We start from the raw sequence: 14,076 nt of genomic DNA, 5'->3' as shown, positions 1-14,076 counted from the left end.
TTTTCACTCTGTGACATTCTGTTAAGGCTCACATAACTCTTAAGAAGACATGTTTGCAATTTAAATGAAATATTGTTGTGTCACATACGTTGTGCAGGCATTTTATGGGATGCTTTCTGAATTTTTAATATTGCAATAGCTTGGTTCAGAACCTTAGATGAACCAAATACTACTGGTATGTTTGACAGATATTTGAACTGTACCATTTTAGAGTGAGACTTGAGCTTCACTAAAGGCAATAATAGGCTTTCATTGAATGGGAGTATGGTCGAATTACGATTTCATCTGCACAATACGTATTTAACTAGTGTGGCAGTTAATAATGCAAAGTTGCTCTGTCAGTCAACGCATAGTGTGGTGGTTAGTAACAGTTGTATCATTTTCGTTACTGTGGGAAAGGACCTGTGAAGAAAGGCAGTAAGAATGTACTTTTCTCTTTATTATAAGGTTTCTCCTGATTTTTTTGGTAAAATTTCCCCTTCCTGCCTCCACACTTCCTACTGCTCCTTGATTGGAACTTTGCTCTTCTCAAGTTGCACCCTTGTGCCAGAGGAGTGACTAATGTTCTGCTGAGACGGCTCTATACTAGTTCTTTCCTTTTTAAGATTGTGCTGAAGATATCCTAGATAACATATAAATGGCTATTAAAAAACAGAAAAAAAATATGATGGAAATAAGGCCACTCAGAATGAAATACAGGATATCATTCTAGATTAAAAAAAATAGCATCATATTAATAACTTGGTGTGTAGATATAGACAGCTGTTTTGATTGACAAGTGGCTATTTAATGTAGTAATGTATGGACAAGAGCAGTATGTTTTGTACTTTTATTTCAAGACGCCACCCATCAAGTAGAATATTCAATGAAACAGTAACAGGCAACTGTAAACTATCTAATTAAAATATTTTTACTCAAAACTACGTCTGTCACTGATGTTAACTAGTTCTACTATGGTTTTATAATTCATGTCCAGCAACCTCTGTCCAATAGGCACTGCACAGGGTCTGCAGCATTTTTCATGAACTCCTTGTAAAGGAAAGTGTTTAATCTGTGTTACTGGCTTCTGCTGCTACTAAACACTTGATTTTGCCAAATGATCTGTGGGCCTGATCCAATAAAATTGTCCATCACTACAAAATTTTTACTGCTTTGCTCTTAGAAGTCCAAAATAGGTGCTTTTGACTTGGGATCCTTCATGGGGGTGTAGAAAAGCTTTTTTTTTTTTGGGAAATTAGTATAAAATTTTCCATGATGGTTCAGTTGAAAATAATAAGATCCGTGTGACTCTGACAGAGGATTTAGGACATTTTTAATTTTTTTTTACTTCTGACATAGATTATTTTTTTTCCAATACAGTCCAGGTTTTGAAGGAATCTATTATATTTAATTTATAAAAACCACCAAATCAATCTTTTTGTTTTGGGGGAAGCTAATTTTAGAAGACTTAATTCACCACTGTTGAATGTGTTTGCTTACACTTTAACATGAGGTTAGTGATCAGATGCATATAATCATAGAGGACCTTTAGTTTGAAGAACACAGAATTAAGTTCAAGATGTGTAGAAAAAATTTTGTTTCTGTGCTGGACAAGACAAGAATAGGGGACTTAAAATTAAGTTAATCTTAAACAGTAGGAAAGCTTTTCTGAAAGCAAATATAATGAAACACTGTAATAGATGATATGGAAAAGGTTATTGTGACTTCATTACTGGAGACTGTCTGAGATTAGACAAACATCTGTCAGGTGTAGAGTTGATCCTGCTTGTAGCAAAGAGAAACACTATACGGTTTTGTGAAGTCAAATCTATACAGAACCACTTTATTATCATTATACTTGAGGGACCTATGCTGAAGGTATTGTTAGTTATTTTCATGGTGTTTCTTCTCCCCCCTCACCACCCCTGCATGGAATTGTAGATTTTATTTAAAAAATTACACTTTTATTCCTCAAAATACAGACTTCTAAATAGGGTATTGTATATTTTCTTCAACACAATTATGAGTATACTCACCTATGGAAAATTATTTCTACTTATTCATCCCAAACCTTTTGTCTCAGAGGGTATAAATTAGTTTGTATTTGAGATCAAGAGTTAAAGTGGTCCACGAGTTTTTTTTAACAAAATGGTATTAGCTGTGTGTAACTGGTGGAGAGCAGAGCCCTCTCTGCGTGTCGGTGATTTGTTGGAAATGGTTTTGATCCTTAAATGCTATACAACTTCATTCATGTAATTTGGAATTTTCAGAGTAGTTACTGTTTTTTAAGCTGCTGCTTTGCCAGTAAAAGTCATTTTGTTGACTCACATGTAGCAGCAGAAAAATGCTTTCAGCAGTATATATGAATTTGGGATGCCTAAGTCTTGTTAATTGCACTAAACCAAAACAACAAAAAAGACATTGTTTTTCTCTTGCTATAAGCTTCATCATTTGAGCAAGGAAAGTCCATATAACTTGACTTGCAAACTGACCTTGCCCTGACACAAGCCTGCCAACGTTTTTTTGGTAAATGGAATGATTTGGTGTAGAACTTAATCCTTCATATATTTCTCTTGGGCGCGGTATAGAGTAGGATACTTAAAATATCCAGTCCTTAATAATACATTATACAGTTGCGCCATAACTGCCTTCTTTTTCCTCTCCTCCCACCCCCCATCCCCCTTTATTCCAAGCTGGTGGTTGGGTTTTTTTTTCCAAAATGAGTGTGTTGTTGAAGTTCCTGTCAAGATCTCTGAGGCACATTAGTTTATAATATAGTCATAAATATCCTCTAATGCCATTGAAAATGTTTTTGCAGCTCCTACTTCCTTTAGTATTTTTGATTGTCCTTTTGACTATGTTTCAAAATTTCTGGGTTTTTTCTTTGTAAATTGGGTACCATTTCTTCAGAATGGATACATTTGTTTGTGACTCCCAGCCTCCCATCAGGACAGCACATAGGCATGAGATTTAAGTGCAGTGTGTGAACTGATTCAGCAACAGTTTCTCATTATAATAACATCTTCCCCAGATTGAATTAAGATTGCAGCCAGTGATAGTTTCTTAGTTATATGCAGTCTGGCTTTTATTTACCTTCTAAGCTTCTTATGTTGCAAGCAGTTGTTGCATTAGCAGTTAGCGCAAGAGCAGTTCTATGGATTGCTACTGCTTGTATGCTTTGGTCCTCAGAGGTTAGCTAGTAGAGATCTGAGCAAATAAAACGAAGGAACACAGCCCAGGGATTAATTCATGTACAACAGGGTCAGCATATCCGTGAAATGTGGCTCAGCAGCTGTGTTAGATTTGTCCTGAGGTACTTCACTGCAGTAGGAATCAAAACATTTCAAAGGTCTTCAGGATATTGGCTATCATCTGCTCACTACCACCTAAATAAGATACAAAGCTGAATGCTTACATGTTACTTAGTCATAAATAGGTAACAGAAGCTGAAGCTGTCACTTCATCTAGTTGAGACCTGTCCTGATTTCAGTTTGATTTTTCTAAGGTTTTTTATTAAGTCTGAAGCATTAGGTGTTTATATTGCATGCCTTTAACAGTTATGTTGAATATCACCATTTACATTTGAAATAATGTACAGTAAAATAGCTGTTTGCATTAGTTATGCAACGTATTTTGTTTCCAGTTCTTTTCAACCATCTAAAGGAATAGATTATTGCATGTTTGTCTGTGTTGTGCTGTGTTTCATGGTCATTCAACATTCAGTGAAAGAGAGCATGTTCTCAAAGTTCATACTGCATGACCTAGGTAATTCTGTCAAATGCTGTTTAATATTTGTAGTGGATATCAGCATATTAAGGGCTTTGACTGGGTGCACTGATGCATTAACATTTTCTTTAACTCTTGCTTTGGAGAGAAAAAGAAACTAAGTGCTAATAACCTATTTGCCTTTGAAACTTCTGAAAGATCTACCTAACTGTTCAAGTGATGCTAATCTCCTTGAAACCTTTGTTATTTGCATGTTCCATAAATCAAACCCTTTTCCTTATTACATGGACTGGAAGGATGCCTCAGAAAGTGAAATATTAGATAATTGTGCAGAGGTTATGAAAACACTTTCCTGTTTGTAAATAAATCAGTATATTTTGATTTTGTAAATTGTTATAAATACACTTGTAGTATTACAACCACATAACATCCCAACAAAATAAGCAATAACAGTGTATAGTATAGTATATATAATTCTAAATTAAATTACCTTTTTCAAGAAAAAAATCATGAGACACCAATTTTCATTCACAATTCAGGTCCTTTTTGTTAAGTTTAATTATACAACATAATCTGCTGACATGTACTGCAGGGATATGGAGAAATGAACAGAAGAGGAGGCTGGCTGCATACACTTTCAATTATATGAAAAAATAACTGCCTCTGTACTTGTACACAAATGTGTATAAATTAGTTGGAGCTAATTAATTTACCTTTACTCTCTTACTGTGTTCCAGAAAAGGGTCACTTTATGCCTTAGAATTTTTCTTTTAATTCATAGTCCTACATTTTTACTGACAATGCATTTTTCAGTGCAAAGAACTAGGAGAGATAGGCTGTACAAAATACCAGCCCATAGTCGACAGAAAATGACCATCGTATGGTCTTTGAAAAGCTCTTCTAGTTTGGAATTATGACTTCCTATGCGAATGACAGGCTTTTTAGATAGTCTAGCATTTGAGAGTATTTGAAAACTTAATGGTACACTATGTAAAGGACTTACATTGGTCTAAATTCTGCAACTTTTGGCATACATTCTCTTTGTTTCAGCTGTAATGTTTCTGCAGTAAGCAGCCATAAGAATTGTATACTTGGGGAATAAAAAACTGCTAGAAAAAATAATTAAATGACACACTTTCATTACTTTTTGGGGTATTTTTCCAGTCCCAAATCCCATATATTTAATTTTATCACAAACTAAATATCCTATTTTTTTCCTATTTTATTGAACGGGCAAACAGGGGTAGATGGTCCCCCTCCCTAGAGAGGAGACGACCTACTAGTCCCAGGATTCATATCCAGCATGCATCTCCGGAGGATGACAGGTACTAGTCAGCTCCTCCCAGTTGAAAAGTGGCTTCCTGCATCTTGCACTCTCAGAAGAGTATACCAAAATTTAAAAGTTTGCGTGTATGTAGACAGAGATTTACAACCTCCAGAAGCCCCAAAAAATAAAACAGCAGCTTAGAGATCATCTCTGCATTTTGTTGAACTGTTATAAAGCACCTAGGAATTAAAGTTTTTTCAAGTTTTCTGTTTGCCTGAATGGTCACATGCCGTAAAAAAGATGTCTAATACAACAAAATGTCATCTGTGTTAATATTGCTTAGTCTGTTTTTACCTACTCCTGTAAATATTGGTGGTGTTTTCACTGTGTGCGTTATAGTATGATAAATATTTGTTGTAGAGCCTCTTCTTGTCTAGGTGTTCATTTTTATTTTGATTGATTTTTTTGTCCTTTTTTTAACAAACTTTTCCTAAGGGGAAAAAAAAAAGCACAAACTGATATTTTGGAACTCCTGTTAATATTTCTAGTTGATATATGTAAAAATTGGCACTGTTTGTAAGTTCTGTCCAAATCAGGATGGTCTCCATGGAGCAGGTTTTCCTAACAAGGTAGGTTTTGGTTAAAAACACCAGGGCTTTAAATAATTTTTTTTTGCTGAATACCACCTATGATTAATAGAAGTGCCTTTATTTTTTTTCTTGTCATGAACATTCTATTCAAATCAGTTTTGGTATTCCATTGCTTTGGCAGTTGTATTTTTTTTTTCAAGATAGAGCTAGGTTTTCTTTAAACAAACATTATAATTTCTATTGAGATGCAAATTAAAAATTCTCCCTTCAAATTTTATCTGTTACAGTAAGTGACAGGATACAGATGGTTCATGTAAATAATCCATGTGTAAATTCTTTACAAAGTTGTACTTAAAACTGTTAAGACTAGTATATGGTTAAAACTCAGTTACTACAGTGCTAGTACTTACTTTCTGCTGAAGTCTACCCACAGTGCTTAAATTTGTACTGTAATTTGTCTTGTTTGCTTGATACTGGGCGTATTCCACTAAAACAAGGTGGGAAGAGTGCATTTGGATAGCATTTCTGTTTGAGTAAGACAGCATTATAAAATTAGGTTTGTGAAACATTTTTTCAGAATTGTCCCCCCGTACAGATAGTGCATTTCTAGATTTTTTTGCCAACTCATCTTTTTGATGGGACAGCTATAAATAGTTTACAAATGTACTTTGTATTGTTTAGGCATTTTTAAGTAATTTTGCTTCCCTTTTTTCAAGTCAATGGAAAGACTGGCTTTGACTTCAGTGGATCAGGCCTGATAAAATCATTGAAGCGATTAGAATTAATTCATAATCATATCCCATATCAGTGAAATGAGGTTTTCATCTAAATACTGCCATTCTTAATGCAGAATTGTAAGCCTTTTGATATCAGCTAAGTTTTGTGGAGAATGAAATCATCTGCTACCTGTTAGCAAACGTGTTACAGTAAAGCATCTGTAGGATATAGAATCTGTTATGGAAAAGATTTTGAGTCAGAGAAACAGCAGCCTAATTTCCTTAGTGAAATCTTGTGCTTGGAAGTCTTGCAGGTAAACTGGTCACTCAAATCCCATTGATGCAGTCAGTAATCAACCTAGAAGGAGTTTAGGCTAACCTCAGTCTTGATGACTGGTTGTAGCCTCCCAGATTAAGAAAAGGTTGTAGAATGTTGGTGTGGTGGGTTGAACTTGGCTGGATGCCATGTGTCCACCAAAGCCGCTCTCTCACTCCCCCACCTTAACTGGACAGAGGAGAGAAAAAACATGACAAAAGGCTCGTGAGTCGAAATAAGGACAGGGAGATCACTCAGCAATTACCGTCATGGGCAAAACAGACTTAGGAAAATTAGTTTATTACCAATCAGATCTAAGTAGGATAATGAGAAAATAAAAATAAAACCTAAAAATACCTTCCCCCTATCCCTCCCTTCTTCCCATTCACTTTACTCCCAGATCCTCTACTTCCTCCCTCCCAGTGGTGCAGAGGGTACAGAAAATGGGGGCTGCTGTCAGTTCATCTCATGTTGTTTCTGCCACTCCTTCCTCCTCAAGGGGAGGACTCCGCACACTCTTCCCCTGCTCCAGCATGGAGTCCTTCCCATGGGCTGCAGCTCTTCATGAACTGCTCCAGCCTGGGTCCCCCACAGGGTCACAAGCCCTGCCAGCAAACCTGCTCCAGCCTGGGCTCCTCTCTGCAGGGGCCACAGGTCCTGCCAGGACCCTGCTCCAGCACAGGCTTCCCTCGGGTCACAGCCCCCTTCGGGATCCACCTGCTCCGGTGTGGGGTCCTGCACAGGCTGCAGGTGGATACCTGCTCCACCATGGACCTCCACGGGCTGCAGGTGGATACCTGCTCCACCATGGACCTCCACGGGCTGCAGGTGGATACCTGCTCCACCATGGACCTCCACGGGCTGCAGGGTACAGCCTACCTCACCATGGGCTTCATCACAGGCTGCAGGGGAATCTGCTCCAGCGCCTGGAGCAGCCGCTCCCCCTCCTTCTGCACTGGCCTGGGGTCTGCAGAGCTGCTGCACTAACATATTTTCACTCTTCTTTCCCTCTGCAGTTTCTGTTGCACAGGTGGGTTTTTTTCCCCTTCTTAAATGTGTTATCCCAGAGGCGCTACCACAGTTGCTGATGGGCTTGGCCTTGGCCAGCAGTGGGTTCATCTTGGAGCTGGCTGCAGGGGACATGGGGGAAGCTTCTAGCAGCTTCTCACAGAAGCCACCCCTGTAGACACACCATCCCCACCCCCACTCCCACCCCACACTGTATCAGAACCTTGCCATGCAAACCAAATGCAATTTGGCTCTTTGCATTGCATGCCCAGTACAAGATAATAGCCCACAATGTCTGCAGAGTATCAGTGAGGGCATCAAAGGTGCCTTTACCTTTGTATTCTACTCTAAGTTTGCATTAATTCTGATCATTTCCCATAGCTTTGGCAGTTAGCCAGCACCACTCAGTTGTATAATATATGGGTTATTTAGTATGTATTTGTATCAATTTGATAACTAATGAGGTGGATGTTAGGGAATGATGGATCAGCAGCAGTAACTAACTTCTTATGACCACTTTCAAATCATATTTTCACAGCTTAATTGACTTTGACAGATTTTATCTTACTCTTCGTTTGAGTACATTTGAGATTTGTCTTACAATTTGCATATAGGGTGCAATCAAGAAGATCCATTTCTGAATGCATTTCTTAAACACAGGCTATGCATTATTTCTAATTTTGATAATTTAAATTCAGGTTTTGCAACATTGTATTTATTGATAATGATTCATAACATGAATTTTAGTAAAGCTTTTCGCAAGATTGTTGTTATTCTGGAATTCATTCACTTGTCGTATCAGAAAAAGTGACTTCTTGATGTACCTTGACAAGATGAGACATGGGTTATATGTTATTTCAGTGTTAATAATTAACAAGTGTTTGGCTAGTATCATGTATTTCCTTAAGACATTTTAAAGAATCATTTTTGGTTTGAATTTGATAGCTTCATTGCTGGGAGGTTTTTGGGGTTTTATATAGAAATTTGAGTTAGGAAGTCTGTCTAAAGTGAAAGACATTTTGGTAACTGGAGGACTGCGAAACTGTGAAGTTGTAAGTGATGGTAAAAACAAGGAGAACAAAAGCTGAGCATTTAAAGGTAGATGGGAATTGTGTTCAGACTGTTCTTTTTGAGAAGTCTGCATATAATTTCAACATATAACCAAGGCTGGATAAAATAAGCCTTTTAAAAAAAAAATATTTCTCATAGACTTTCAGTTAAGAGAAGTAGCTTTTGGTGGCCCAGTAGTCATCCTGAAGCCAGCTGTTGAGAAAATGGCCTTCTGGTACTTTCACAAATACAACCTGAAGTATGCTGTGCACTGCCAGTGGCAGGCTGAATTGGTCCAGATGATCCTTTTACATCATTCCAGCAACACTATATGACTTGATCAGGGAGGCAGTTTTGCAAGACATGAATTGAAGTGCTAGGAATGAGTGTGAGAAGCTACCAAGCCTTCAGAGTAGTTGTGAGCTCCCAGCTCACAAACCATGTACATCCAGCATTTCAGAAATGTTCAGGAAAATTCAGGAAGTATTGAACATAACATACGTGATGGCTTTAAGGCTACATAAGTGAACAGAGTCACTGCAAACTGCTAATGTCTCTTGTACAAGCCAGTAATAAACAATTTTAAATGTTAGACCCTGAATTTTATAAAAATGCTATTTTGTCACTTTAGGAATAGTAATTTTTAATTTTGGTATGAATATTATCATATGTCTATGTATAGATTTTTTTTTACACTCAATGGTGATAAATATTTGAGACATGGGTCTTTGGAACATGAACTGTGAATAGCTTGTCTTTATATAAAGTAATATATATATAGTGCTTGTCTGTATACATAACAGGGCCTTATTGGTCAGTGGTTTGGTGTGACAGTTGGTAGAACTGTGACCTTAAAGAGAAATCTAACATTTTCTCACCCTAATGGAGGTATAGATGCAAATTTATTACATTTAGATTACTAGTTGACTGCAAATTTTGCTGAGTTTTTTCTTTAAAAGCCAAATTTGATATTTAGGGGAAAAAAATCTTACATTGATACGCCTTATCAGGATTATTTTTTTTTACCATATATTCCGTTAAAAAATTAATAATATACCAGCAAGCTGATAATATTTATGCTAAACTGAAAGCTGTGAATAAAATCTGAGATTCTTAAACAGTATCAGCAGAAATAAAAATAATATAAAAATTAACAAATATTCTGAATATCTTTTTCCTTTAAAAAAGTTGAGGCAGTTACTCTACTCCGCTATTGGATTGTTGTTAATTGTTACTGTAGCAGACAGGCTGGCAACAGAATACGAAGTTTTCATCAAAATATATGAAATGATGAAATTTACTTGCATTTTCAGGATAAGTTGACAATGTAATGACAAAATACACATTTTTCAAATTCCTAAGGGAAGTTGTTCTGTATAGGTTTATATGCTAATCTAATGAACAGTAGTATAGATTAATTCTCGAGGATAACAGCCACTGTTGAGCCTCAGTGCTGCTGTTCAGCATGTAGAGTAGAAAGGTTTTTAAAATATTTTTGTGGCTTTCATTCTTTACTTTATTGCATCTTAGATTGTTGATATTATATCTAAAAAAAATAACATTTCCTTAAAGTGCGTGGATTAAATCAGTAGAAGGGGAAGTGAGAAATATAGCCTTTCTCAGCAGATAGTGCCTTAATATTTTTGGTTTGTATATTTGACTGCATGTCTCCACCTTCACTGCATGTGACCATCTCTCTGTTTCTGCTCATTCTGTCCAAATCCATATCCATGTTTCCAAATTTTGTGAAGAACAAGGACGCTGGATTCTTGCATTCCAAAACAGGACAGTGTAGACCACCTAAGTGCTAAACCTGGAGCAGCACAGAGGTATCTGTATTTACTCAAATCCTAGTTCCAGTTAAATTAGGTATTGGTTATAGTATATTCTTCATATGCTCTGTGTGATACTTTCACATATTTAGGTTTTCCATCTTTTTATGTATGAGTACATATATGCTGGTATTGTTCATAGATAATATTTAATCCCCTGTAAAGTACATTTAAGAGGTAATTTTGAGTATGACATGAGCGTTCTTATTCCCAGTGTACTTGTCACACATTGTATATGGTACAGTCTTTAAGATCCTGTCTAACCCAAACCATTCTGTGATATGAAAGGACACCTACCTGTAAATATGGACCTGCCAATGTCCACAGCGTGCTCAAGTTGAGCTGGGACTGAGTGCTGTAGTAGGCTGTTGAGCTATATGGAGCTGTATAAAGCATCACCGTAGCAAGAGGAAGGAAACAGAAAGGAAATTGTGATATTAAACATATTTCCAATGTGTGCTGCTCACAAGGACAGCACAGAGAGCAGAGAAATAAGTCTATTCAGCTCACTAGTGCTATATATTACTTTGTTACTTTTCACGAAAAGCATATCCTACTCTCAGCTTTTCCAACCCACAGAAAGTCACTGTGTGCTCTTTTTCTCCATTGCACGTAATGTCACAGTTTAAGCAAGTGATATAATGAGTAAGAGGAAATTAAGCCCCATAACCAACCAAACAGAAAATGAAGAGGGTGACATCATCTGACTGATAATGCTGCTGTGTTCAGTTTTTAATTATCAGTTTAATTATAACTTCAAATACTTTGCTAACCGTAGGTTTTAAGTAAAGCTGCAGCATTTACTATGTGTTTCTCTGTATATCCACCTTGTATTTGTCCTAGTAAAGAAAAAAAATTAAAAATTAATGAGAATATACAAAAGTAAATCTGAAGAAAATAGTTTGAGGACAAAGGGGATTTTTATTTTTAATCCCAGATATTATTTTTGGAAAGAAAATATATGACCTCTCCTCATGCAAAAAGCATTTTGTATTTTGCTACAGTATTTTCTTTGTTCTGGAACATACTACATCACAATATAATGCTTATCAAATATTGCAATGGGTACAAATCATGAAAATCCACTATGAGTATAATTCTTTGGGTATCATTTGGTGTTACAGCTATTTAGGTATCTTCCAGTTCAGGCCCTGGATTACTCTTTGTAATAACCACAGAGGTTTAAAAGGAAAACATTTTCAAAAATATTTTTTCCTATTTGTTTTGCCCACAGTGATTTTTTTATAGTTTAATATATGACATTGGTTATATCATTGCAAGTTCCTTTACATATTTCTTGCACCGGTATAAGATGCAAGTTAGGGTTTGTCAACATTTCTGGTCTATCAATGAATAATCATCGCTCCCTGGTTTTGACCCCTCCTGAAATACTGTATGCACTTTTTCTAAAAAAAAAAATATATACTTTGATGATTATCAGAGGTATAAAATTGTAAGTCCTAACTTGTAAGTGCTCACGTTACTATGGGCAGTAAAGAAAATTTTGGAACAGACAAGACTTGCAGAGATTTTCATAGTATATTTATAGTCCTGGGTCATAATGGTGAAGCATGCTTTACCTTCATTCCTACATTTATTGACTCATCCTACTGTTCATTGTTAAATACTTCAATTGTCAGAGGTAACTAGTGCCTCACTATCCAAATGTCAGATGAATTCTGTAAAAGATTTATGAGGGAAAGGAGTGAAGGAATGAAATAAACTTCTAACTTACTTATGTATACCGGAAAAAAATATTTAAACTGTTTCTAAAAAACTTTAACAAGCCTAAATTACATGAGATTTTTGAAAAGCCAAGATTTAATCAATATAGTGACAGTGTTATTTAAATCTGATGTGATTCAGTATTTGTCTTGATTTTGAAATTTAGATTTAAAATCAATTTTTAAAGTTTACATTTGACTAGTATTTTGTGGTCCTTCCTGCAACATTTTTTTTCATGCTGTCTACTCTGCGTTTGTTTTCACTGCTGTTAAGAGATGACTAAAAGGCCTATGAGGAGGCATTATTTCTAATCAAATACAGACTCTAAAGTGGAAACTAGCTGCAGGTTCAGTCAGTATTAATGTTAGGTCCAACGCTTTGTTACCTCATAACTTGCACACGATCAGCCTCAATCAAACCTAATCAGTGCAATGTGTCTTAAACCTTGATTTCACCAGATAGTTGTCTCTTTTTCATCTGTCAACCATTGCTGTTATTACCTTTATAATACATTAATGAATAATCTTCATATTTCTGTATTATTTTTCTTCTTTGTTTATTTCTTTTCTGACATGTCATTTCACAGGCAGTCCAGAAAAGTGGAAAGATATAGCAGCCAAAAACAAACTAGGAAAACCTCGGCAACTGAAACAGAAAGGTAGGATTACTGATGAGTAAACATCTCTTATAATCAATCTGGTTCCCGTTTTCAGAATATACATCTAATATGACTTTTGAAGTAGAACATCTGTGACAGTACCAAAAATCATGTTGTAATTTGCAGGATTATTTACTTTGTATCTATATTAGCACTGTTTGCTGTGTTGCATACATAAGGAATTTTTCTGGCATTCTCCATCATTGCAGATAAACTCAATGGTAAAGACTGGCAGTGCATCCATTTTATAAGCCAAAATCTGAGACCCATTGCCACTATCTTCATATCTGTAAGATGAAATTTGGAAATGCATAGCATATTTCATTAGTATGGGCCTAACACTTTTCTGCACTTTACCACTGATCTTTTTCCAAAAAAATCTCACCTATTTTAGAATAACTTTGAGGATGAAAAAAATATATTAACAGACTTATAATTCATGATGTTTCTGATCACAATAATTTCACTTTATAATATAAAAATGTTAAGTTACACATTTAATTTTGTATAGAAAATTTTATAATCTATCATTACATGAAGTTAATATAAACACTGAGACTTTAACTTGTGTATTCATTGAATTTTCCTGTATTTGTATTACATTGTAGCTTTTAACTTTGATGCTACAGTAGTTAGGATTATGTATTCAAATTCTTAAGAAAAAGTGAAAAAAAAAATATATACTAAATCATAGGCACAGCTAGTTAAGCTTTAAACCCTGTGTATTGGCTGAAATAAGAGCAGTGAGGAGGGGTGAGATCCTGCCTTTGTCAGAAATAGATTTCTGTTATCTTGATTAGCAGAGGAAGAAAGTTCATCTCTTTACACTATGAGGGTGAAAAACTTCCATGAACAGCACAGACACATGTTTAGTGTCAATGAAAATGCACATTATGTAGCAAAACTTCAGAGCCTTTGTTTTATTTTACTGCTTCAAGTCCCAGAATACGTTCCTGATCCAAAAGCCATGGTTACAATTTTCTTGATTTTGATGATTCTGTTGTCACAACAGCCCAGTTACTTTTTCTGTTTAGACCAGAGAAATTACCTAAATGATGGCTGAAATTCTTGCTGTGTTTAAACCAGGACAGTTTTGCTACTGAGATAGCTAAAGGCATTTTTTACCCCATTTTTTTCTAACTTCTGAAGACTAAGGGGAGGCTGAACTCCAAGGGACTCAGTTCTTGATAACCATTCAGCAACGAACAC

General features: G+C 35.9%; 1 protein-coding gene across 50 annotated transcripts in view; it reads left to right on the top strand.

Annotated features, from left to right (window-relative positions):
* Positions 1-14,076, top strand: part of RIMS1 (regulating synaptic membrane exocytosis 1) — a 345,465-nt gene that overhangs the window by 220,741 nt on the left and 110,648 nt on the right. For 28 of the 50 annotated variants that reach the window (XR_013928345.1, XM_080388732.1, XM_080388757.1 and 25 more), the window contains 3 exons: positions 4,947-5,030; positions 10,404-10,481; positions 12,796-12,867. Coding sequence is in view for 49 of the 50 variants with exons in the window: in XM_080388732.1 (XP_080244858.1) it covers positions 4,947-5,030; positions 10,404-10,481; positions 12,796-12,867 (234 nt within the window). In the remaining variant the exon portion in view is untranslated. The remainder of the gene's footprint in view (positions 1-4,946; positions 5,031-10,403; positions 10,482-12,795; positions 12,868-14,076) is intronic. The other 22 variants (XM_080388733.1, XM_080388730.1, XM_080388718.1 and 19 more) reach the window with 3 other exon arrangements.

The sequence above is a fragment of the Falco punctatus genome, assembly GCF_963210335.1.
Source record: "Falco punctatus genome assembly, chromosome: 5".
Classification (NCBI taxonomy): Eukaryota; Metazoa; Chordata; class Aves; order Falconiformes; family Falconidae; genus Falco; species Falco punctatus.
Note: the sequence above shows the minus strand (reverse complement) of the source record. Positions and strands in the feature narration are given on the sequence as shown.